The sequence below is a fragment of the Cydia pomonella genome, chromosome 28 (genome assembly GCF_033807575.1).
Source record: "Cydia pomonella isolate Wapato2018A chromosome 28, ilCydPomo1, whole genome shotgun sequence".
Taxonomy (NCBI): domain Eukaryota; kingdom Metazoa; phylum Arthropoda; class Insecta; order Lepidoptera; family Tortricidae; genus Cydia; species Cydia pomonella.
In genome coordinates this window covers 6,320,532-6,346,726 of record NC_084730.1, presented here as the reverse complement: position 1 = coordinate 6,346,726, position 26,195 = coordinate 6,320,532, and the positions used below count along the sequence as shown (strand labels likewise).

Here is a 26,195-nt window from a genome sequence, read left to right as displayed (position 1 = left end):
GTATGTTTATTTTACACTTTTACGCTTGGCCCAATTTAAGAAAAAAATTACACGTGATATTTCCTTAGGCCTCCCCTCCCCCCATGGAGATCCCCTTACTTAGTATGACGTGATTAATGGACGGCCCCTTAATAGAACTATACAGTCTTTAATAACGCGCGTATTATGGTGTTAAGGGGTAATAGGTATATAATGACATAATGAAATGTTTCTCTATGAGGAATTACATTAATAGGTACGTAACATTGTTTTATATAGTTTAATGGCTCCATTACACGATGGCCCAACGCTATACCAGCGAGAAGGCCATGCGATGGTTGATAGCACGCACTACGGAATGGGCCACGTGTAGATGCGTACGCACTACGCACCATCGCTGGCCCACTACCTTTGATGCGGGCGAAAACCGACACCGTGGCCATCCCGCCACACCACAAGCCATCAGACACTACTACCCCCTCTACACGCTTGGCCATGTTAGTGGGCCAGTATGATTGCCCACCGTGTAGAGGAGCCATAACCCTCTGAACGCCATGCCTGTCGCACGTCATTGTGAACCTTGTAGGTATGCACGAAGGCTGATAATGGGCTGTAGGCTCGCGCGTCATATAACGTCTTTGGCGGTCTACTTTGTAAGACGGTCCATCATTGGCTATATAGTATAGTAGGTTAGAAGGAAAGCGATCTTGACGTGACTTTTAATTAAAAACAGTTTTGAAAAATAAGTTACAGTTATGTAACAATTATAAATTATATACCTACGATAATTTTGTGTTTATTCTGTGCTAGACTTCTTTTATTGCATCTGGAACACCTACTGACATGACTTTTTTTTTTAAATTCCGCTACCTAAAGGTTGTCTGGAAGAGATCGCTTTTTAGCGATAAGACCGCTTGTTGTGTACCTCTTCTTTATGTGTTGTATTATTTGTACTGTTTCTGTATTGAGGTGTGCAATAAAGAGTGTATTGTATTGTAATTTACATTATTTTGCGTAGGAAACAGTCAAATGATATTGATATGTCAAAGTTGAGTTTGGTTAAATAAGTTTACTTAATAAACAATACAGGCACACCTACAGTATACATAATTTGTGTATAATTGTATAGTATCTATATAGAGCATCTTCTCTTAAAAATTACAACCGACATCAGTAATAGTTTCTCTGTAGGTTTGTATATTATTATTATTATTAAAGCCTTTATTATACGAACTGTTGGCAGTCTATTTAAAAATTCCTTATTATATTAACAATTCCTATGAACATGTTCGTAAGGTCTTTTGACCTAGGCTTCTTCCGAATCGCCTTTTTCTATTATATTTACGTATTTGTCCAGCATTTTCTTCCATTTTTGTCTATCTATTGCAATTTCTTTCCAGTTTTTTCCTATTGTTTCTATGAGGTCTTTATCCCATTTTGTTTTTGGTTTGCCCTTTTTTCTTTTGCCAACTTTTGGATTCCAATTGGTAGCTATTTTTGTCCATCTGTTATTTTTTTAGTAGGTTTGTATAGGTACTATATTAATAGGTACCTAAGAAGCTACCAAGATAATACTTGGAAAGATATTTTAATTTCTAATGTGTTTCCTGCATAACTTAAATACTCGTTTCGATAAGAAAACCACACGGCGCAGACGGTCACGTTTTATTATGTATGTTGACAATTAGTGGCAATTAATGTTTGAAATAAATAAAATCGGGTTACTTTGTATGGAAATTTCCATACATATGTTTCACAGAAATATGGAACAGCAAATATTTTTTCGCGATTTCGGGTTCGGGGTTGGCCGGATAGTAAACGTTGTTCAGTATGGCCTATATACTCACCCCTCAAAGTATGGTCAGTTATAACAAAACCAATTTATATAACCCTTAATTTGTAAGTTATCGCCCGAAACGAAATTTGTTCGTAGCGTTCGGGCCCACCCTGTATGTCTGTGTACGAATGTGTTAAACGTTTAATAAGCGACACAATGCATCGTTAGGTTAATCGATGCGAGACTCCGGTTCCGAATAAGACTACAATTGATAAGTAATTGTCACCGTAATTAGTATTATCTTCATGTCGGTAAAGGTGATGAGTGTGACGACTGACGAGGAAAAAGGGTGCATTCTTGAGCTTAAATTAAGTAACATGTAACTCCTCTGGAGTTGCAGGCGTACATAGGCTACGGATACTGCTTACCATCAGGCAGGCCGTATGCTTGTTTGCCACCGACGTAGTATAAAAAAAGAAGTAACTTTCTTAAAGACACCGGTATTCTAACTAACTCCATTTCGGAGATAATCAATAATGTATTTTTATCTTAGGCCCTCACGAGCATATACACTTGACTTAGGGCCTGTTTACATATTGATTAGTGTTTAGTACGAGTGTGTACATTTGCTACTAAACGTAAATACTATATCGGACGATTGATGTTCGAAATGACATTGATATGTCATAGTTTTCAATTGTTTGGTTGAATTCAATGTAATGCCCGTGTTACAACAACGCTATATGCAACAGTTAATTACTATTTATAAAAATAAAATAAAAAATATATAAATTAACTATGCCATTTAGTTTCCTTAAACGTACTTACCCATACCCCGGAGTTAACGGAATTCAATCAAAACACGGTGTAGAGTATCCCGGTAAGGGCATGTATTTGTGTGATGAGCACAGGTATTTGTTCCTGAGTTATAGTGTCTTCTATGTATTTAAGTATTTGTATATTACATATATCGTTGTCTGAGCCCACAACACAAACCTTCTGTGGGACTTAGTAAAGGGTCTAGCAAGCTAGCTAAGCTAAGAAGATTGGCCCCCGCAAGGGATTTGGTTGTAATTTGAGGTGCAGTAGTGGCAGGTCCTAAGAACACTGTATGCGTAATATCGGACCAAAAATTGCAAAGTTTTAAAATAGCGCCCACTTTTCAGTTTCACTCTAATATAAATCTACTTACGAGTATGTATAAGGCCCCAATTCGTCTAGCACGGGCTTGCTGTCATTATTGAGAACCTAGTCGATGTTTTTAAGCTTGTATACTCGGATAAAAAAAACGCAATCGAACCAAAAACTGCAAAGTTCAAAATAATGTCTACTTACGAGTATATATAAGGTCCCAATTCGTCTAGCACGGGCTTGCTCCCGTTATTGAGGAACTCGTCGGCGTTGGTGACGTTGTAGACGTAGACTTTGACGAAGGGCCGGACGGGGGGCCGCGCCCACCACTCGAACGTCATGGAGCCCGGCCGGAGGACCAACTCCTGTGGGGAGGAAAGGAAATTATAATAAATATTCAGAAAAATTCTACTAAATAAACTACCCATGACAACGGGTTTAAAATCTCATGTTTAAATTAAACTTAAACTTGGATTAACATATGTATTAGGCGGCCAAAAACAAATTGCATATTGTTGATAGCTTCAACAATTTTTTTTGCATTTTTGTATCAAAGCTAAGGAGAATAGTTTGAACTTAATATATTTTGTTTAAGTAATATGATTGTATTTTTCATTTTTAATGACGTTTTGTACAAAATGTGTAGGTAATTAAGAAAATTATAAAAAGAAATGTCGACATATATTTGGACAACCTATAATAAAATGTACTTCTTCTCTCTTATCTTAAACTAAGACTTAATGGCGTCCTATTAGGCGGTTATCATATTGATGCGGTAACTGAATGCGGCGCCAGTATGATGACCGCCTTATCTACATTTACTTTTCTGGACATTTGGAACATAATATAATTGACGGCAGACCTCGTTGGCGATGGCGGGGTAAAGCGGCCCACTGATTACCAGTTCGCCGGACGATATCGGCCTGCAAGATATTCGCAAAAGTTGACAATCGCGAATAACAGACAGGCCGATATCGTCCGGCAAACTGGCAATCAGTGGGCCTATTTAGTTACACTCCTTTTTGAGAGGCTGGCCAAAATGTGCACCAAATCGAAATGAGTGGAAAAAGAGGGGGGCATTTATCCAGCAGTGGGACACAGTGGGCTCTGAATAATTGACCGAAGCGTTAGCGAAAGTCTCCGTTTCGACTCAGGCAAACAGCTTCGTATGTCCGGATGTTCTCCTCTACACGTCGCAATTCTCAACCGATTCTCGTGAAATTTCGTGAGCAGGTTCAGTAGGTAGATAATTTTTTTTGTCCTTTGGGTTTTTTGATTACAGCCTATGGCACTTACTTTTGTGAGTACGCTGTGATAAAGACTCAACGAAGTAAGCGTGGTATTTTGAAGAAATAACTGGTCATGTAGAATAGGTACATTCCCTAACGAATCTATTAGGTACCTATAGCTCAGGCGTTCAAAACCGGTCCGTGAGTAAGAAGGATGTACTTCGCTGTCGATTACAAGTATGTATACTATAGAAGAGACGATTAAATTAAAGACTGTTCACCGTATCCAAATACATTTTCTTAATTAATTTAAAAACGCTAGCCATTGTGGTGAAATTCGCTATACTTGCGGAATGTTTTCATAAGATAGGAAAATTTCTCGGAAATTTCAGCAAAATTTCTCAAGGGATAGTGAAAATTTTCGTTTTGTAAATGATTCTTATCGATCATCAAACCCCAGGCTAAAATATTTCCACGTGAAAATTTTGCAATTCTAAAAACTTTCCGATAGACATCACAGATCTTTTTTTATTAATATTTTATCTCTGACACTTGTACTTGATTTTACATCTCTAAAGAATTTTAGTATTTGTCGTTTGTATTTTTTATCATAGTTTTTTTGTGAAATTCGACATTTAGAGACTATATACATCTCTAATAAAGTATCTAATATTTCATTGATTCCATATTTGTATTTTTTTATAGATTAAAAAAAATACATGTAAAAGTGTGTCATATTTGCTGGATAAATGTTTGTTTGTATTCTAGCGTCACTGTATCCCACTCCTAATTCCCGGTTGACAGTCTGTATAATTTAATACTCTGTTTTCAAGTACACTATACCTATGGCATAAAGTTCTATATTTAAACCGAGCAAACCCGACTCACAAACTCGTTTCCATGGTTATATTAACAGCGTATTCCCTCGCTGCCTTTATTATAACCAGTATCTGTTGAACCTTTACACATATAGTAACTATAAGTAATCGGATATCAATTTATGCTAGTGATTTTGTAAATTATGGTTATGAATTTAAAAGAAATTACCGAGAACGGGTACACAATTAATCTTTAGTTTATGGCAAATCGTACCTACATTGAAAAATCTCACATAGCAATAGCAGTATAATACCTATTACATTTTTCTTTTGATTGACAGAACAAGATACGATTTTTTTCAAAGTAGTGACGAAATATAAAAATAGCAGCTTTAGAATAATAGTCCAGTAACTTTGTCGTCTTTTGTAATGGGGTTCGTTTACGTCTAAACCGGTAATTCTGATTTTTTGTATAGTTGTTTATGATGGCCCAATAAATAATCCAAGTTTGTGACTTCGAGCGTCGGTTTCGGTTTTTTTTATAGATTTGGGCGATTATAACCCTAAAGGACTTATTTTTTGATATGATCTTCTCGAGGCGTTTGAAGACTAAATTTGCAACAGTACGAGACTAGAATTATTTCTGTAGACCTAATAGTTTCCGAGATAAAGCCTGCAAAAAATCGGAACTACCAGATTTGCGGCAAACCCTAATGTATAAAGGTACATAATTAATCTTTAGTTTATGGCAAATGTAAAAATAGCAGCTTTAGAATAAGGAAAAATATGACTCGATTTTAATGGCGTTTTTAAATTATATTTATGACATTATGATCTTATTGTGTCACTAATTGAGTAGGGCCAAGCTAATTTAGCAGACATTGCATTGTGGTAGTGCCACAATGCTTTAACCAATGAACTAGTGATCGCTCTAAGTTTTGATTGACACCTCTTTCATCAAAATCGGCTCATTACTGTTGACGCTACGATACAAAGTTACAAACATACATCCTATAGACTGCTAATTACCCTACCCGTAGTTGGGTAAAAACTAATTTAAACTTCCGAGTCCGACCAATCTAAGTTGGTAACGATTTTGATGCCCAGACGGTGCAAGTGCTGTTTTAAACGTCAAAGTTCTATGAAATTCTGATGTTTACTTACCACTTGCACCATCTGGGCTATCAAAATCGCTGCCAACTTAGCTTGGCCTGACTCCTAAAATTTGCCCCATCTGTATAATAAATCATGACCCTTAAAACATCGCATATTTTTTTGTCAACAACTATTTGTTTCACAACGATAATCTCGTTGAAGCCGCAAAACATTTTGCAATAAAACATTTTATTATGAACATAAAAATACGTGATCGTTCTCATCTTATCTTATAATAAAACTGAGAAATCTTGAGTTTTGTCCTTACTCAGGATCAAGGTAAGTGTTCGACCTCCGAAAGGGTTTATTCGTATTTAATAGGTGTTTTAAAACAAAATCGTTTCGATTTTCTGGTCCTTTGATATTTTCAGATACTTATTAAAGTATGGTACCTACAAATTGAAATTCTTTAGTCTAGCGTTGTCCCGGCCTAGCGCCAGGGTCCGCTTTCCTACTCAATCTTCACCACTTTGTCCGGTCTTCGGCATTTTCAGATGTTTTTTTTTAATTTTATTTATTTTTTATTTATTATAACATTAAAATATAAAATATGTGTACCACAAAACAAAAACTGCGAGACAGTTTGTTGGCGATTAGCTCGCTCGTTATACTTATAAAAAGGTACATAATTTTGCACTGTCCTACCGTCCCGGCATGGCCAATTTTTAGGTAGGTATTACAATTATGAAGTAGGTATAACGATGTGAGATTGTTCACTTCCATGTCCGCTATCACGACGTCTACCCAGCGCTTCTTAGGCCTACCGCGGCCGCGTGATCTAGGTCCTTGGGCAGTGAGGCCAAGGCATCTATTTCCAACGTAATCTACCGGTCTGCGGCTGATATGGCCGTACCATCCGAGGTGACTTTTCTGCAGCTTATCTACATCACGGATTCTGAGGGTGTGTTGTAACGAACACATCCAGCCAGGCAGCATGTGTTCGTTATGAATGCGATCTAACTGCGTACCGCCACACATCCGTCTCACCATCTTCATCTCCGTGACGTGAAGCTGCTGGACATGTCGCCCGAGGACAGGCCAGGCTCGATAAAATATAGTAGGACGGGGCGGATGATGCTCTTCTATACAAGGCCCTTTAGCTTTATCGATATACTTTTTCCTTCAGAACACGATACCGAATATGTCTAAACGGATCCCTTCTATTTATTTACATCCTGTAGAGTAATGTGGCTATTTAAAAACACTAACAATGTTTTTTTGGATAAAATAATTTGATTAATTTGAGCCAGGATTTGAACCCAAATCCTGGAATGTAGTCAGCTTTATGGGCCTTCTGTTGGGGACAGGTCTAGGCCCTATTAGACTCTAGCGGACTTTTTAGGTTATATTTAATTTTAATAATAGTTTAAAAGTTTTATTATTGTATTTATATTAATATTTATACAGTTTATTGAAATTTCGACCTGCGACCTTAGTCCCTAGCAATTAACCATTCAACCTGCAATGTCAAAGTCATCATAAATCTCCCAAATATTTAAAATCTCAACCGTTAACTATGTCGAGGAGAACATTAAATATTTATCTTAAAAACTTAAGGCCACATTACGACACGGTTTAACGTGCGAAATCTTAAACGCTAATCTTCTGTACACAGCTTTATAATCAACGTGTATTCATGTGTACGAACTGCGCTTGTGTGCGTGATGGGATGGCACGCGATTGGTCGATGTAGATGTTTGAGTGTCGTAAGGCGGGTTACACAATGTTAAATTTGCCCGATTGCACTGATATGAAGTTTGTTTGGATTATAATGTCAAGATTGCGGCGATGGTTGACACTTGGCGAGTCAAGGGCAAGTGACGTGCGAAATGTGCAATATGTGTGAATATGGTAATGTGCCGGCTTTTTATTTTAATATGTTGGATTCTTGGCTTCAATCAATCAATGAAGGATAGTCTAATTTTGTAAGGCTGGAATTATATGTATTTAGGGTAACATTTGAAAGAAACCAACAACTTATCGCAGTCGCCGTCATAATTTCGTAAAGAACGTTAAAAATTATCACTTCTGATGTTTTGATTCGGTTGTTTATTCAGTTCTGAAGTTCATTCACTGTCTTCTTAACAAGGAAGCGATGTTTAACATTTGTTTTCTCTTTAACATTAATTGGTTTTGAGATTTCTCTGCTTACAACCTCTAAACCTGGAAGAATCAATGCTGAGCCTGATGAGATAATACATTGTTTAATCTACTATAATATTTTTACATAAAAAATATGTCTGATTCTATTATATAGTTTTGTATTAAATCTTTTATTTCAGGCAAAGCCCATAAAACTGTTAGTATTACACAACATAACTTACAAGACTATTGTTAGTACATACAGAGATCACCAACACAGACATAACCCGGGTAGAGCATAAATGTATTAAAATGTCAATAAAATTCAAATATCTCTGGTGTAATTTAAATTGTCAATTAAATAATATAACATAATAATTACAATTAAATTAAAATATTAAAACAAAAATAATTAAATTTAATTTTGAAAATTATAGCATTAAAATTTACCTTCGCTCAATATTTTTATTTATTTATTATATTTATTTTATTTTATTTATATTATTTCTACACATACAATTATCATTACAGGCTGAACCCAATGCGATAATGTAGCAACAACTACATTTTTAACCTACATACTACCTATTCAATATAACAAAGAGTTAAAATACTGCTACTTACATACTACCTATTCAATATAACAAAGAGTTAAAATACTGCTACTTTTGCGAATTCACTCATCGTACATGAAAATAGGTCTATATGCGTGGCTATGATTATTCTGGCTTTAAGGGAGTTTTTCTAATTTATCTTATGATTTATTATTATTTTAACAGTAAATACGTTTGTGATGTATGTCGATTTTTGTAAATACCAATCATTTGTATTTTACGACGAAGTGTGCCTTGAGTCGTATTGTCATATTATTAAAGGTTAGATTTGACAAATCTACGCCTCAATGTAGATGACACGAACTATATTTATTTATTATTATTATTTATTAACATCGTTATGCCCATATCAGCTCGTATCGATGGAATTCATTTACCATATCGATTTTTGACCGCTAAATCATCATTAACACATATCTGACCTTTAATGACGTCAATAAGGCTTGACCGGTCGGCCCCGACCTGACCGTGGTTATACACGTGATCATTATTATACATGGAATAATTTGATTACTCCTATCATTAATTACTTGTGATGGATTCACGTGTTTACGAACGAAAGGGGGTTTGCTCAACATGAAAATACAGATAAAGCTCGCTTAATATGATCACAATTTTAATACGATCTATATTTTATATTTTTATTTATATAAACTTTATTGCACAAAATACAAAAAAAAATGTACAAATGGTCGACTTAATGCCTAATGGCATTCTTTACCGGGCTAAACAGAGACATGTAAAATGGTGCAAGGAGAAAGAAAGATGATTCATTAGAACTATCGAAAACAACTGAATAACTTGATACAATACATATAAAATACACAAATAAAAATACTTACATATATATAAAATAATTAATATACTACCATTGTAATACATATTTTATCCATACTCAATAATATATAACGAATAATGATGTTTTTACACTAATCTCTGCAACTTGTTTTCATGCAAACATTAGTAGATAGTAGATTGTTAAACAAGGGGTGAAATGGTACCTTTCACCCGACTAAACACTAACAAAGAATAACGTAACGTAACGTAACGTAATTTCGAATAACGTAGTGGTGGTGACCGTCAGGGAACCAGTAACCCGACACTTCTATTTCTATACAAGAAAATATGTAAGTGTACGGAACCGGTCTCCTATTAAAGCAACACTGTGCAGCCTGGTGAAATGCCTGGAAGTACTGCACTCCCGCAGCTTGGCCTTCGGCCTCGCGTGCTTGGGTAAATGAGGTTCCCTGTCGGTCATTGGTGCCACCACGTTACGTGTTATTTATTATTATTCAAAGCCCACTGTGTCCCACTGCTGGGGAAAGGCTTCCCCCCTCTTTTTCCATTCGTCTCTGTTTTGTGCTATATCTAGCCAGCCTCTAAAAAAAGGAGTCCAAGTTATCCAGCCATCGCCGACGAGGTCTACCGGATCCTCGGTTGGACTCGTGGGGCTCCCACTCATTGGTTATCTTGGCCCACAAGTCGTCCGGCATTCGGCAGACATGACCAGCCCTGTCCCATTTCAACTTAGCCACTTTCCGGGCTGCGTCTATTAACTATTTGAATCTTGGAGCGCAGCGTGGTGTTTCGGACTCGATCCCTTAATTTACGAGTCACTAAATGAAAATAGACAAATTGACTCACATGGTCTATGAACAGCCGGACCCAGGTGCCGAAGAATATGGCGCATATGATGCCGGCCAGCAATAGCACTATTGCTGACGCGAGCACGAACCCTGGAACAAACAAGAAACAATTTAACTATTGGCACACGTTTTAAGGTTGGTTTATATCTACAGACATTTTCCGTGCCGATAAAATAATATTCTTTTATACAGTGTGTCTGTCGTATAGAAGCGCTAGTGGCCTAGCGGTATAAAGAACGTGCGACTTTGCAATCCGGAGGTCGCGGGTTCAAACCCCGGCTCGTACCAATGAGTTTTTCGGAACTTATGTATGAAATATCATTTGAAGTTTACCAGTCGCTTTTCGGTGCAGGAAAACATCGTGAAGAAACCGGACTAATCCCAATAAGGCCTAGTAGACCCCCTGGGTTGGAAGGTGTGTGCCAATTCTTGAGATTAGCCGCCAAGAGGACCCCAGGCTCCCATGAGCCGTGGCAAAATGCCGGGACAACGCGAGGAAGATGATGATGAGAAGCATATTATTTTGACTGCCACCATCAATGTCTCTACAGACATATATACATATAAAACGACTTTCAGGTCTCTGTTAATAGAATAAATAGCACTAATAGTTTAAATCCAAAAAATTGCTAATTCAGTTGAAATCTGACATACAATCAAACCGGTAAAGCATACTGAGTGGGTCTGGTTGTTTGTCAAATTTTAACCATTATAATTTCGATGTGCATAATTAGGCCAGTCCACACAGAGCGAGCATACGCGCGAGGATATTTCCTCGCGCACAAAACGGCCTGTGCAGACGTGCCTCGGCCGAAACGGCACGCGCGTTTTCCTCGCCCGAGCGCGGCCTTATATATATATATACATATTTACGCATAAAAATACAATCGTGTACAGTATTATTTAATTGTAATTTTTACAAAATTGATAATTGTATAATATGACTAAATTAATAAAAATAAGAATTATAGGATTTTTTTATATAGATTTGAAATATAGATTACATATTTTGTAACAAAATAAAAATCTATTGAAATAATGTCTTAATTAGTGAAGTTGGTCGGACATCAGATCAGATTGACTATTAATCAAAGAGAATACTTTACAGTACATATGGTGCTACTTTCCCGCACTAGTGCGGGAATGAGCATTTTCAGTGCCTATATCGAAAGTTTAAAGGGCCATATGTACTGTAAAACGTAGTACAATCACAATACACGTGCGAATAGGTACTTGCTACTTTCCGTACTTGTATCCTAAATAGTTATTATCGAATCGTCAATAATTGTGATTACATTTACATTACTGTCCGACTCCCTATTACAATGTATGTTTTTCTGTTTCACCTCACTCAAATGTACAACCTTTCTGTATATAGGCGAATGTTGTATATTCTTCAGTGCATCGCTCCTACCAGGAAGAGTACGTGACATTGTTGAACAAACATCGAGGTAGCCATGTTTATACGGCGGTGGCCGACAGTTGACACTATCAACATGAGACGGCTACCGTTCACCACGGTGTATAACAATGTGGAAGAAAAAGATGGTTATATTTCCTTATTTATCGGCTTGAAAATCCAAAGTTCACTCGATTCATCATTTGCTGGGGTTCAGACTGCCTTTTATTGTTTAAGAGGATTTGGGACTTTAGATAATGCATTGGGGTAATCTTGAACGGGGGATAACAAAGCACGTGTGAATGATACGATCTATAGAGGTAGGTACAATCGGGCCATTCGCGGTGAACCAGGGGGCTACCGGGAAAACCGAAATTCGCAAATTGCGGGGATCTTTCTCTTTTACTCTCAGTAAGACGTAATTATAGTGACAGAGAAAAATGCCCGCAATTGACGAACTTCGATTTTCGCGGTTATAGCCCAATTTTCTGACCTGGGCTGCCCAGGTCAGAAAATTTTTGCCTCGATCGCTCGATCCTTACGAGCGAGGTAAACCGAGATAACCAATTACGATGGACTTCGAATTCTTTATCTTAATGATGAAAAGGTAATGAGACAAACAATAGTAAGGACAGTTTATTAGTTGTTGTTGATTAGCCACTAGCTTTTGGTAACTGTAGTTACCAGCTGTCACCCTTATTTTATTATAATAATAGAAGTCACTGAAAAATATGAAGCATGTGAGTTAGAACCTAAATGGTCGCGTACTGTGCGGTTTAAGAGGAATTTCCTCCCGCGAACGCTTTGGCTGTGGAATGAGCTTCCTGCCGAGGTTTTCCCGAGGGGCTACAGTATGGGGTTCTTCAAAAAAGGAGTGTACAGGTTTTTAAAGGGTCGGCAACGCGCATGTAATGCCTCTGGTATTGCAGGCGTCCATAGGCTACGGTGACTGCTTACCATCAGGCGGGCCGTATGCTTGTTTGCCACCGTCGTGGTATATAAATAAAAAAAAAGTTAGGCTTCTTCTCCTTCCTATAAAGATGACCAGTTAGGATGTGTGCAGGATTCCTTATCTTAGTTACAATAAACTTTACCTTAGCTAACCTTTTTTTTCGATACTCACTTTTTTTAAGAGCCATACTATTGGTCATCACTTTTATGTTATCGTCTCACCGCCTGCAAGACGTTTAAAAGATTTTCGCACTTAAGGTGGTTCACCGCGAATGTCCGCGATAGTACAGTCAGCCAAGAAAGTGGTTTACCACTTCGACTCTATTTCTCAAGTAATAGAGTCGAAAAGTGGTAAATCACTTTCTTGGCTGACTGTACCTACAAAATTTTTGACGAAATCTTTATACGAAGGCTCGAGTCCTTTTTAGTTGCTTCGCACAAAAAAGCTGTGGTTTTGAACTTTGACCGAGTTTTATGATCTCGTTTAAATAACATGACTACAATAAAGTTTTTTTTTTTTTTCTTTTATAACGATAGGCAAGCGTTTGACCACGATCTCACCTGATGGTAAGTGATGATGCGGTCTGCGGTTTTATCATGATTTTTGTATGTAGTATAATATAATAATGTAGTTAGTAGTTACATTGTAAGTATAAAATAGTAAATATACATACAAACCCTACACTACAAATAATTACGTAAGTAGTACCTATATTCGGTACAAGATTATCACTATCCAGCTTCGATCGCGCCACTACGTGCATTTCAACTCTTTTGTTGCGCGCGTGCCGCGACCGCTACAGGGGACCATTGAATGAGCCGAGTTCTGGCCGAAGGGTGTCGTGTTTCGGAGGTTCCGGGGCAAACTGCCGAATCCGACACAAGAGCAGCCGATTCAACGGAGCCACGCCGTTTTGTCGCCTAAATAGTGTTTACTTGTAATTTTATAAAATGTATAGGTATGTATGTTGGTCTGTAAGGTATTTGTAATATGGGTCTTGTTGCCTGAATCAAATTTTAAATAAATAACTATAAAATAACTATCTCACGTTTGCAGGGTCATGAACTCTACGAGTACGTCATGACAGGTGCCATCTTGAAAATGACAGTTTTTCGTTTGATGAAACCTTGTTTGTAGGTAAATAAAGGTTTAAAAAACTTTAAACCGAATTTTGTTTGATTTTCGGTATTTTAAATTTCCTACTTAACGCACTTGTATTGTACTATTATTCTACCGAAAGCATGTACAATCGCCATCAGATATATCGGAGCGGCCAAATTGCTCAAAAATATCTGAACACGCACTCTAACTCCTTGACAAATGCGTGTTCAGATATTTGTGAGCATCTCGGCCGCTCCGATATATCTGATGGCGACAGTACCTAATTATATCAATAGAATGAAAATAAAACTCAGCACAGTATTGTGTTTCTACGCGTCCAAGGGTCAAATACTCGTAGTAAATCTTTTAAGAATTACCAACGTAAATTACTGCATTTAACCACAATAGCCAAGCATTATAGTTATGGCTCAAGGAAATTACAAATTAGGTACAAAGTAAATGCTCAGTTAAATATACGTAATATCATGATATCATGTTTGTGTAATGAACCTAATTTTGCAAGCTTGTATTTTTACTTTTACTAGCCGTTTAAAAGTCAACGTTTATAACTTATCTATTAAATATTTGTGACGATTTCTTTATTTGATTAAGATTTACTATGGGTGAAACATACGAAGCGCGTTTATAACGCGCTTCGTATACAGTACAATAATATTAACCGGATGCCTCGACTACCCTATAATTAAGGCATTGGGTCAACATTGTAACATGGAGTGCAAAATAAGTGGGAAATAGATAGTGCTATTTAACTTATAGTTTTAATTTTGTTATAAATTTACCAACATTTAGTTTATAGGATTCCGAGTTTAAGTGAGACTAACAAGATATGGATTCTATGTCTGATTTTTTTTTAATTTATTCATCGGATTAAGATAAAATTGGGTGGATAGTATTATTTATTTTATTTATTTAGTGAAGCGCTGGTGGCCTAGCGGTAAGAGCGTGCGAATTGCAATCCGGAGGTCGCGGGTTCAAACCCGGCTCGTACCAATGAGTTTTTCGGAACTTATGTGCGAAATATTATTTGATATTTACCAGTCGCTTTTCGGTGAAGGAGAACATCGTGAGGAAACCGGACTAATCCCAACAAGGCCTAGTTTACCCTCTGGGTTGGGAGGTCAGATGGCAGTCGCTTTCGTAAAAACTAGTGCCTACGCCAAATCTTGGGATTAGTTGTCAAGCGGACCCCAGGCTCCCTTGAGCCGTGGCAAAATGCCGGGACAACGCGAGGAAGAAGAAGATTGGAGCTTGGTTATTCTACAGACAAATCTATAGTCAGACGTAGGAGAGTAAGCGTAGGAGTTGAAAATAGAGTTCCGGTTACTCTAGTTATAATATTAGCGGAAAATCATTGAGCATTAGACTTTTTGTTTGCCGCGATATCTATTGTCGAGTAGCAGTACTGAGAGTTCCGCTACTCGATACTAAATGTCGACTGCGAAAATAACCAAAACTGATGTATGGAGTAAGCACTCTATTACTTCTTATTTCCCTATGATTCCGCCTAGAATGATGAGTTTGATGAGCTATATATACTCGTACCAGCCAAGTCTTAGGTATATAAATTTAACAAAAACACAAATCAAATTGTTTCAAAATCTGACAGATGGATTTATTCGAGTTTGAAGTTAAGTCTATAAAACCTTTTAATTTAATGAATAATATTAAAATGATAGGTACAATAACACCATCAACCTTAAGCAGTTGGATTACATCTTGACATCACAATTGCATCTAGTTTGTAATTTATCTGTCGTTGTCGGTGTGCGTCACGGCCTACGTTCATTGTCACCGTAATAAGCATATTTACACCGAGTACCTACCTCGGTGTAAATACCTAATAAAATATAAGGGGAGACTGGGACAGTTGACCATACGGTAAAATTGTACCCTTAATATTATGTATAAAGCTAACATCGCCAATTCAATAGGCACTTACCCAAATATTATTTCAGAATGTGTGTGACGTCTATCTATCAACATCTAGTTGTGATAAAATGACAGCTCTAATAGTAGTTTTTCATAAAGTATGCAGAAAATGATATATATCTGCACTATATTTTACTTTCCCAGTACGTTTATTTCTTTTATATTACGATAATCAATTAAAATTTGATATTCAATGAATTTGTAGTACAATGTCCGTTCTGATATTTAACTCCTCATTCCATAAATCACGATACTTTTACCTAAATTGTAAATTGAAAGTGAAATATTATGAAAGTAGACAGGGTGATTTCTGGGTCGTGATCCAGAACCACTTTTACTGAATCTATAAATGACTTACATTATCATACGGTAGTAATTGATTGAAAGATAATTAGTTTGATTTTTATTATTTTTCAAGTAAAATGAATCTTATGACCATATAACCAAACTGTATGCAAACATGTTTTTTTTCTACTTGTCATCTAAAAAAAAATCATAATTATTGGTGATAATAAATAATGAGCAATATCATTAGACTCATCTTTGAATTCTGTGTGATGTCTTGTTCTCTTGCTCCACGACCCCGAAATCACCCTGTATACTACTTCATGTTTTTAAATACATATGTGTTTTACTTTCCCCGTATTCGAAATGAAAAGTAGAATACATATTTAAATCGGGTGAATGGCACCATTTTACCCTTTGGTAAACAATCTACTGTAAAAAGTGGACTAAAATGTGCCGTTTTTAATCGAAAAAGTTTAACAAAATGTGATTTGTTGCAATGCAAATCGTACGAAAGATCGGCGAAAATTAAATGTCGTCAAACTTTAAGTCTCAAACAGACAGACGGACAGCGGAGTTTTAGTAATAGCACCCTTTGGGTACGGAACCCTAAAAATACCAGTTTCGACTGCATGAAAACTCTCAAATCGCAAGATGTGTTACATTTTGCCACACAATTCCGAAGTGCCAAAACTGCCAAATCACACGCTATAAGCCTATAACCTCCTTTCGTAACTTATTAACCTCGTGACATAACAAACCATTAGTACAATTAATTAATGTGGCCACTTTAAACATTGCCACTGTAAGTGTAATCCTCGATCCCATAAAACCATCAAATATTTAGAGGTCAATTTATACTGGGTTTTTTTTTGGTAAATCTCGGCAATGCGCTCGTTTCTTGCTAAACCGTTTTGGGTCATTTTTTGCTGGTCACCGAGATGGAAAGGGTTTTTTGTGCGTGTTCTAAATTTAAGATGTAGATTAGCTTGGATTGTATTTTAATTAGTTTGTAAACAAAAATGAAAGGTAATTATGTTAACGGCACCAATCATGGGAAATTTAAGAGAAAATTTGGAGTATTTTTGATATTTAGTACTGTAGATACTGCAATTGGTTTTCATATTATTAATAAATTAAATTCCATAGGTATGTGTGTTTGCTCCTATTATGGGATGTATAGCGCCATTATTTTTAAAACTAACAAAAATCAATGAAAAATATAACTTAACTCTATAGCTCTTGTTTTAGTAAAATGTTGCCAGTGTTTAAAAACAGTGTGTGTAATAACTAATAAAAACTGAAACTAGTAATAGGTATATACAATTATTGTTAGTTTAATACGTGAGCAATTTAATGTGCACTACATATTTACACTACGTACGAACAGCATTGTTTACAGAAGACACGTCGTGGCCTTGGCTATAGGTATTCGAAGATATAAGTGTAACAACAGAATGTAACATAACATAACTGATCAGAAACTATGCGTAAAACGTGATTACTGGAGAGTGGAGGCTTATTGACCGAGCGTTAGGTTCCATTCATTTATTAAGACGATTCCGGGTTGTCCATTAATCACGTCATACTTTTTAGGGTTCCGTAGCCAAATGGCAAAAAACGGAACCCTTATAGATTCGTCATGTCCGTCTGTCTGTCCGATTCTGTCACAGCCACTTTTTTCCGAAACTATAAGAGCTGTACTGTTCAAACTTAGTAAGTGGATGTATTCTATGAACCGCATTAAGATTTTCACACAAAAATAGAAAAAAAAACAATAAATTTTGGGGGTTCCCCATACTTAGAACTGAAACTCAAAAAATCTTTTTTCATCAAACCCATACGTGTGGGGTATCTATGGATAGGTCTTCAAAAATGATATTGAGGTTTCTAATATCATTTTTTTTCTAAACTGAATAGTTTGCGCGAGAGACACTTCCAAAGTGGTAAAAAGTGTGTCCCCCCCCCGTAACTTCTAAAATAACAGAATGAAAAATCTAAAAAAAAAAAATGATATACATTGCCATGTAAACTTCCACCGAAAATTGGTTTGAACGAGATCTAGTAAGTAGTTTTTTTTTAATACGTCATGAAATTTAAAAAAAAAAATATTTTTCATCATACCCATACGTGTGGGGTATCTATGGATAGGTCTTCAAAAATGATATTAAGGTTTCTAATATCATTTTTTTCTAAACTGACTAGTTTGCGCGAGAGAACCTTCCAAAGTGAAAAAAAGTGTGTCCCCCCCCCCTGTAACTTCTAAAATAACAGAATGAAAAATCTAAAAAAAAATTATGATATACATTACCATGCAAACTTCCACCGAAAATTGGTTTGAACGAGATCTAGTGAGTAGTTTTTTTTAATACGTCATAAAATTTAAAAAAAAAAATTTTCATCAAACATATACGTGTGGGGTATCTATGGATAGGTCTTCAAAAATGATATTTAGGTTCCTAATATAGTTTTTTTCTAAACTGAATAGTTTGCGCGAGAGACACTTCCAAAGTGGTAAAATGTGTGTCCAAAGTGGTAAAATGTTGAACAAGATCTAATAAGAAGATTTTTTTTATACGTCTTAAATTGTATGGAACCCTTCATGCGCGAGTCCGACTCGCACTTGGCCGCTTTTTTGGCTAGTTTTTGACCCCGCTACCCACATGGTGATATTTGGTGATATTTTCAGACCCCCTCCCCCCTATCCAACGTGTAATTTTTTTCGTTGACTACTTATAATACGGTACCTACACAAAGAGCGTTAAATAAATATATATAAAAAAAATGTTATGACTTTGAAAACGATTTTAACATTTTTTATACAACACAATTGATTGTTAACGTTAAATACCGCTAAATGGATGGTTACTTAACAATTTTAGGCTTCGCTCAATTTAAGAAAAAAAATTCACGTATTATTTACTTAGACCCCCCCTCTCTCCATGGTGGTCATTGGTGATTTTTTGCTGACCCCCTCCACCCCTTACTTAGCATAACGTGATTGTTGGACAACCGCTTTAGGAGGAGAGGGGAATCGAAAATGTCTTATTTTTTCCTATAAGGAGGTGGGACGAGGTTTTCATAGTTCTTACATAAGATCACAAAGATGAGAAAAATTTCTAATTTCTATGAAATTATGACGCTTAAAATAATACTTTTACACTCCATGCTGCTATCAAACACGGCAGGTACAGAGTTAGCTTAGACGGGCTCCAGTACCTTTGTAGGAACAAGAAACGTTCTAAAAATATTTATTTTATTTATTTATTTATTTAAACTTTATTGCACACATAAAGAAAAATGTACAAATGGCGAACTTAATGCCAAAAGGCATTCTCTACCAGTCAACCATTGGGTCAAACAGAGACATTTGTGTATGTTGGTGCAGGAAAAATTAATAACAAATAATAAGGAAAAAATTAAACGTGAAGTCAAATAATATTAAAAATATATAAATAGTAAAAAACTACTACTTCTATAATGTATAAAAGATAGACTAATACATATAATTATGTACATATACATGATGGTGAACCTTATTTAAGTTAAAATATATATATTTATAATAAACACTAAGACATACGAAACGTGAATTATTTTTTCTTTAGATTCTTATGTAATATAGGGGGGAGGGGTTCCGTAATAAATGAATGTCACCTTAGCAAAGATTTCTGTTTCGGCTTGGGCAAAAATGCTCTCGTAAGTCCGGATTTTCTCCTCTACAGTTCGCAATTCTCAACCGATTCTCGTGAAATTTTGTGAGCAGGTTCGATGATGACATACAATTTTATTGTTGTTACAATTTTTTTTTATCAAAATGGCGGAGCCATTTATTTTTATTTCTTAATTTTTATTCTTTTATTTTTGACATATTTCCTATAAGTTAGTTAATATTTTTGTTTCTTTTTTTGTTTCAAAGCTTTTATGGCCCATGTTGCTTGCGTGGAAGCTAGATGGTAGGATCATATAGAAGTACTATACGCGTGCGCCCGTGACGGACAGAACATGCGCAATGCGACAAAATTAAAAACACGTTTTAACATTCCTGACAACATACCAAAAACTACCTACGTAATTTGGTCAGGTTCATTGTTACCCACCATAATAGGTAACGGTGGGCAACAAAAGAAGACGTCTACGTCACAGGACTTTTTAGAAGTAGGCAGAAAAGAAAAGTGAGACTATGACAAGGACGTAAAATGAACAATGATAGCTTCGACAATGATAGATCGCTTTCTCTGCTACTCCTACAAGATACATAAGACTATCCCATTCTGTCAGTTCCCCCCACCACTCATGCCCAAACCATACTAAATACTGATTCATGGTGGAAGCGGTGGCCCCTCGCCACTTGTTTGACGACGGGCCAAAAAGACTTTAAAGAACAAAATCTCGACAAGAACTAAGCTACCGGAATGCGAAAATTAATCAAAACTAACAGATTTCTTCGCAAGTATAGAAATAAATATGTAAGTGTTTTTAGTGCTTCTTATGTATGAGTATATCCTTTCTATAGTTATATATGTAATATCATTGATTTATAGACTTTCTTTAATAAATATGTCGTGACAGTTAAAACCGTGTGACGTGATATCACATGTCAGTCGTGTGACTCATGTCACGACTTCGGATATATTCACTTTACTTTCCATTAGTTGTGTGTATATATTAATAACATTATAAGTTTCATAAAAAGGCATACTGTCCTAGCACTCATAAAAAAAAAACAATAAATAGATATTATAGGATATTCTTACACAAATTGACGTTACTAAGTCCCGCAGTAAGCACAAGAAGGCTTGTGTTGAGGGTACTTAGACAACGATATATATAATATATAAATATTTATAAATACTTAAATACATAGAAAACACCCATGACTCAGGAACAAATATCCATGCTCATCACACGAATAAATGCCCTTACCAGGATTTGAACCCGGGACCATCAGCTTCGTAGGCAGGGTCACTACCCACTAGGCCAAACCGGTCGTCATACAACAGTAATACAACGATATATATAATATACATACACTTAAGTACATAGAAAGTACCCATGACCCAGGGACACAAATAACCAGGAATCGATCAGGTCCATCGGCTTCATAGGTAGGGTCACTGTCACTACCGACTAGGCCAGACCGGTCGTTGAAATTCATAATATGTATGTATAATATTTTGTTTTTCGGTTAAATAATGTATGAATATCTTCTGCACCAACATACAGTCTCTGTTTGGCCCAATAGTTGACTGGTAGAGAATGCCTTTTGGCATTAAGTCCGCCATTTGTACATTTTTCTTTGTTTGTGCAATAAAGTTTAAATAAATAAAATAAATAAATATCAATGACTGCGTGTTGTATAGATATTCTTGAAGCTGAAGAAAATCTGTCTTCTGCATAAAAAATCGTAAGTGTTCGTATAAGTTAAACTACTCCTGTTAAACAATAGATTTGAATCTAGAAGTCTAATTAATTTAATTATGATGACAATTTATTGTTTGAAAATATTTATTAGTTTTTAATGAGTGAATATTTTAACCCAAATAAGACATGGGACTTACCTATGTATTTTTAATTAAGTATGTTTAATTCAACACATAACTAATCTACCTGGTCCCATGCTCAATAAGGCTTGTGTAGTGGGTAGGTACTAGACGACAATAGGTATATATATATATATATATATATAACATAACAGCTAGATATATATAAATACTTATATATCGCCTATTGCTATATACTACACCTAACCTAATATATTTAAAGCATTTATAACTCAAGAACAAACATTCGTGATAAACACACAAATAAATGCCATCACCTGGATTCAAACCCAGGATCTCTAGGTTCGTAGGCAGAGTCACTACCCACTTTACACTAGAAGGCAGGAGGGCTATACTTAATTTAGTATATTTAGTTATATTTCCACTTAAGTAGGTATGTATAGAATGAGTCACTTTTGCATGTTGTTTGTTATATAACCAAATATAAAATACCAATATTGCTCGCACAGTGTTTTGTAGCAATCTAACATATTGTTTTAGAAAATCTAAGTACCGTATGATCAACCGATACTTGGCTATACCATGCAGATAATACAAGAGGTAATATCAAATTTATACTTAATTCGTTAACACAAACTATTAACAACTATATTTAATATAAGTATATATAAAGACACTCACTAATTAATCTATGGCTCCTAATATAGTCCATATAACGGCTAAACGCGTGCACGGCCATCGCGATCCCGGAATTCAAAATTCGAACACAAGTTTGAATATCGAACACGATCCGCGATTGGCTGAATTACAGCATGCTGCCAACAGCCCGGCGGCGCGAGAGTGACTGGCGGTCGGACAATGAATTCGGTAAGAATTGAGTTTTTTTTTTAAATATCAATCGGCATTGCCGCAATGCTAAATATGCCGGAGTCCGTGGCGTGGAAAATAATGAAAAACAGAAATAATATTACGAAAGTTGTGGTGACAAGGTGTAAATAGGTAAATTGGATTGGTTATTGGACGGAAAAATATTTTGAAATATTCCGTATTTATTTAAAATTACTTGGGCGTTTTTCCACATAAAAATAGGGACTAAGGATGAGCATAATATATTTGCCACTTTATGTGCTAATTACTGATAACTACTACACAAATAAAATATGTAAGTAAAATAACTTTTGAATTTTGAGGTTCAAGAAAATCATTTTCGTCAATTTCTATTCCAACTTTAAAAGGGCTCATTTACACGGTGCGAGAACTCGCATGCTAGTTTCATTACATTGCGGTATTTGATCGGTCGCCGAATTAGTTGTAACCTCAATAGTCCGCAATGTAACTAAAATCGCATGCGAGTTCGCGTGCCGTCTAAATCGGCTCTAACTCACTGTCCAAAACGAGTTCCAGTTATTACTCGTAAATCTCATTCCGATAATATCACACATATGTAGGTATATATACCTACACTACACGGTGTAATACGAGAAATCCGAAAGATTTTAACAGTGTGTTCCTGATCATATTTAAAGACTAAAATGTCATACAATCTGGTAAAAGCCCTCTTGATTGTTCAAAAACTAATGAGAAAGTTGCATTTTACCCACATGTGGGGCAAAGTAATCAGATGCAAATTTTGAGTTGTTTCCTTATATTAATAGCTAGTAGAATTGACTTTTTAATGATGATTTTGAATAAAAAAAAATTTATTACGTTCATTTGGATTTAATTTTTTTTTTGGTATTTTATAGTTAGTAGTTTCCTCGCATTGGTTTGGTGAAAAATTTTGTGTGTCACTCGGAGGCAAAGTTTGTTTAACCCTCGTGCCTTGAAACCCTGGCAACGCTCAAGCTACCACTTCTCGAACCACTCGCTACGCTCGTGGTTCAATTTTGGAATCTTTCGCTTGCTCGGGTATCAATATTAGCACGAGCGGTAGACAACAACTTTGCCCCCTTGTAAAACAAATAACTATTTCCTGGAATTCGCATAGTTTGCCAACAAAAAAAAACATCTTCGTATTGTTACTTAGTACTTACATAATGCAAAACGCCTTTTTGATGGCGATGGTGCCGTTATGGAGCGTAGTCTAAATAACCTTATTGATATATATCAAAAACCGACAAAAAACACTTTGCATAAACTAGGTTTTACGAAAAAAGAGAAAAAAACATTTTAAGTGCCAGATTTACAAATAGCATTTACTGTTTAATAAAAAGATTTTTTTTTTGGCTAAATTTACAAAAAGTCATAAATTTTTTTAGCGATAAGACCGCCTGTTGTCACCTCTGTCTTCATGTATTATGTATGTCTCTCTGTAAATGTTATTTTGAGGTTGTGCAATAAAGAGGATTTGTATTGTATTGTATTTTTTCCTTCGTTCGGCCTCAGATATATGTGGTTAAAATCTTTCAGGTTCCTCGTGTTACGTGTATATATGTATAAATAACATTGTATCGAATCAGAAACTATTGAAAGTCGGTCAATATCGGTTCACAGCTCACAAGGCCACGCAATAAAATCAAGTAAGGAAAACTAGTACCGGTTACAATGACCCTAAACGGTTATTCACGCCAATGTAATATCACAATAAAACTTCCGGAAATAGTACATTACTATAGAGGCCGGGAAACGTAGGGTTGCAGGCCAAGTAGATATATACGGCTAAGCGTAGCGAGGCCGGATAGAGATACGCGGCCGGCAACCCCGTTTCTCGCCGAGATATGTATAGTGCTTTTCTCAAACTAGCAATTAAAACAAAAAATTGTAGTCAATTTGTTTTGTGGCGACCTACTCGGCTCGTTACTCTACCAGCGGTGCGATGCGCCACCGCCGTTACTTAGCAACGAATATGCACAACAGATCACCGTACCAAGCTAACTGAAAAATATTATTTGTTGATGGTTGAATGCCAACACGTTGTGTCACAATTTGTCGTTAAAAAACAAAATAAGTTTGCTTTACAGTCCTAGGTGTGTAAGGCAGTATGAAATTCCTTTACATATCATCTTCACTCATCGCATCGGATATGTAGTATTTCCGGACCTAATTTGACGTAAGTCATGTCATCATTTCATAGCAAGTTTGAGAAAAATTATATTACGGCTGGTTTTTATTTCGTTGATGTTTTATTTCGTCAGAATTCTATATTTGATGGATATATGGAGTTCCGTATTAATAATAATAATGTCTTCAGGACGGCAGTTTCAGGGACTCGTCTAGTGGGCGGCAAGTCACCGCCTGCTCGATAACTAGTGAAAACATTGCTATGGCAGGTGTCCGGACGTCTTTGCAATAACCCAGCCTCATTGTCAAACTTCAATCCATAGACCGTTATACTGTCCACTTTTTCAACAGTCCCATTGCCTGCTGCGACCTGTTCATGGGTGTCTATTGTTGCGCCTGTGAAAGGGTTTCAGCAGGCGTTCCACATGACATAAATGCTCTTCAAGAGGCCTCTACGTGTTGGATCTATGTTCCCACGCAAGCCTATCAAAAGACCGGGATTTATAAGCACGTGAAATCGAAGGAGATACAAATAATAATAATTCAGCCTATATACGTCCCACTGCTGGGCACAGGCCTCCTCTGATGCGCGAGAGGGCACACAATATAAGCACAAATTTACTGTATTTCCTACAAAATCTTCCTCTGAGTTATGAAAATGCATGGTATTTTCGTAACTTAACGGTTTTTTGTCTTGATCTGTTTTTTATTAGAATTTTAGAGCTTGAATTGCTTGAGCTTGAATGTAAGCGTGAAAACGAGGTAGCGCTACTCTAGCCACCCCAGCTCCTCCGAGAAACCTAGTAGTTTCCAGCCATCATACTTCACAATAATATTAAGCATTTGACATGTTAAAATTATTTATGTTATTCTGTAATTCAGTGTAGTTTAGGATATTTATTTATAATTTTAGGATAGTTATTTCTCTTCATAATTTTATCTTGCTGTGCCTGCTTATTTTGGATGGCATTCTTATATAATACCTACCTTACTATATACTGTAAAAAAAGAATATTGTCTGTTTAGTGTGCCTTTTAAATAAAATAAAATAAAATTGTCTTCAGGTTGCTAACTGCCTGCTTTAGTGTGCACGGAGTCCCTAGGTATTTGCTCCTGTATACTTCTACCTTTTTTTTTACAGTCTAAGAGAATGTGTTTCGCTGTTTCCTCTTCTTCCATGCACTCTCTGCACACGGGGCTGTCTGTTTTACTCCTATAGTTTCACCTGCAAATCTTTAGAAAAATTGCGTTTTTACGGGACAACGGTCATGGAATATTCGCTTATAGGAATACACTCTATAAGCTCTAGGAGCTGCACCAGAACTGTGATATACCAACCACTGGTTTCCTACTTGTGTAGTCAAGAACATAAACATATTAAATATCCACAACCTGCTAGCTACATATATCGTTTCTTGGAAACTGATATGTTGACACGAACCAACGTCCGCATTTCACACGTGTATATTTAGCGTAGTTGTTTGCAAAACGAATTAGTAATTTCTTTGTTGGAGTATGGAGAAGTCAGTAATTTTGCAAAAAACAGTGTAGGTAGAAAGAATTAAATTTCATA

The 26,195-nt window shown here is 36.1% G+C and overlaps 1 protein-coding gene across 2 annotated transcripts in view; it reads right to left on the bottom strand.

The window, feature by feature from the left end:
* The window catches only part of LOC133533082 (scavenger receptor class B member 1), a 148,687-nt gene that overhangs the window by 42,626 nt on the left and 79,866 nt on the right, over window positions 1-26,195 (bottom strand). The window contains exons 1-3 of one of the 2 annotated variants that reach the window (XM_061872026.1): window positions 22,304-22,438; window positions 10,430-10,521; window positions 3,092-3,252 (exon numbers count right to left, since the gene is read on the bottom strand). In XM_061872026.1, coding sequence (XP_061728010.1) covers window positions 3,092-3,252; window positions 10,430-10,521; window positions 22,304-22,361 — 311 coding nt within the window. In that variant the 5' untranslated portion in view covers window positions 22,362-22,438. Of the gene's footprint in view, window positions 1-3,091; window positions 3,253-10,429; window positions 10,522-22,303; window positions 22,439-26,195 lie in introns of those variants that run through there. The other variant, XM_061872025.1, reaches the window with a different exon arrangement.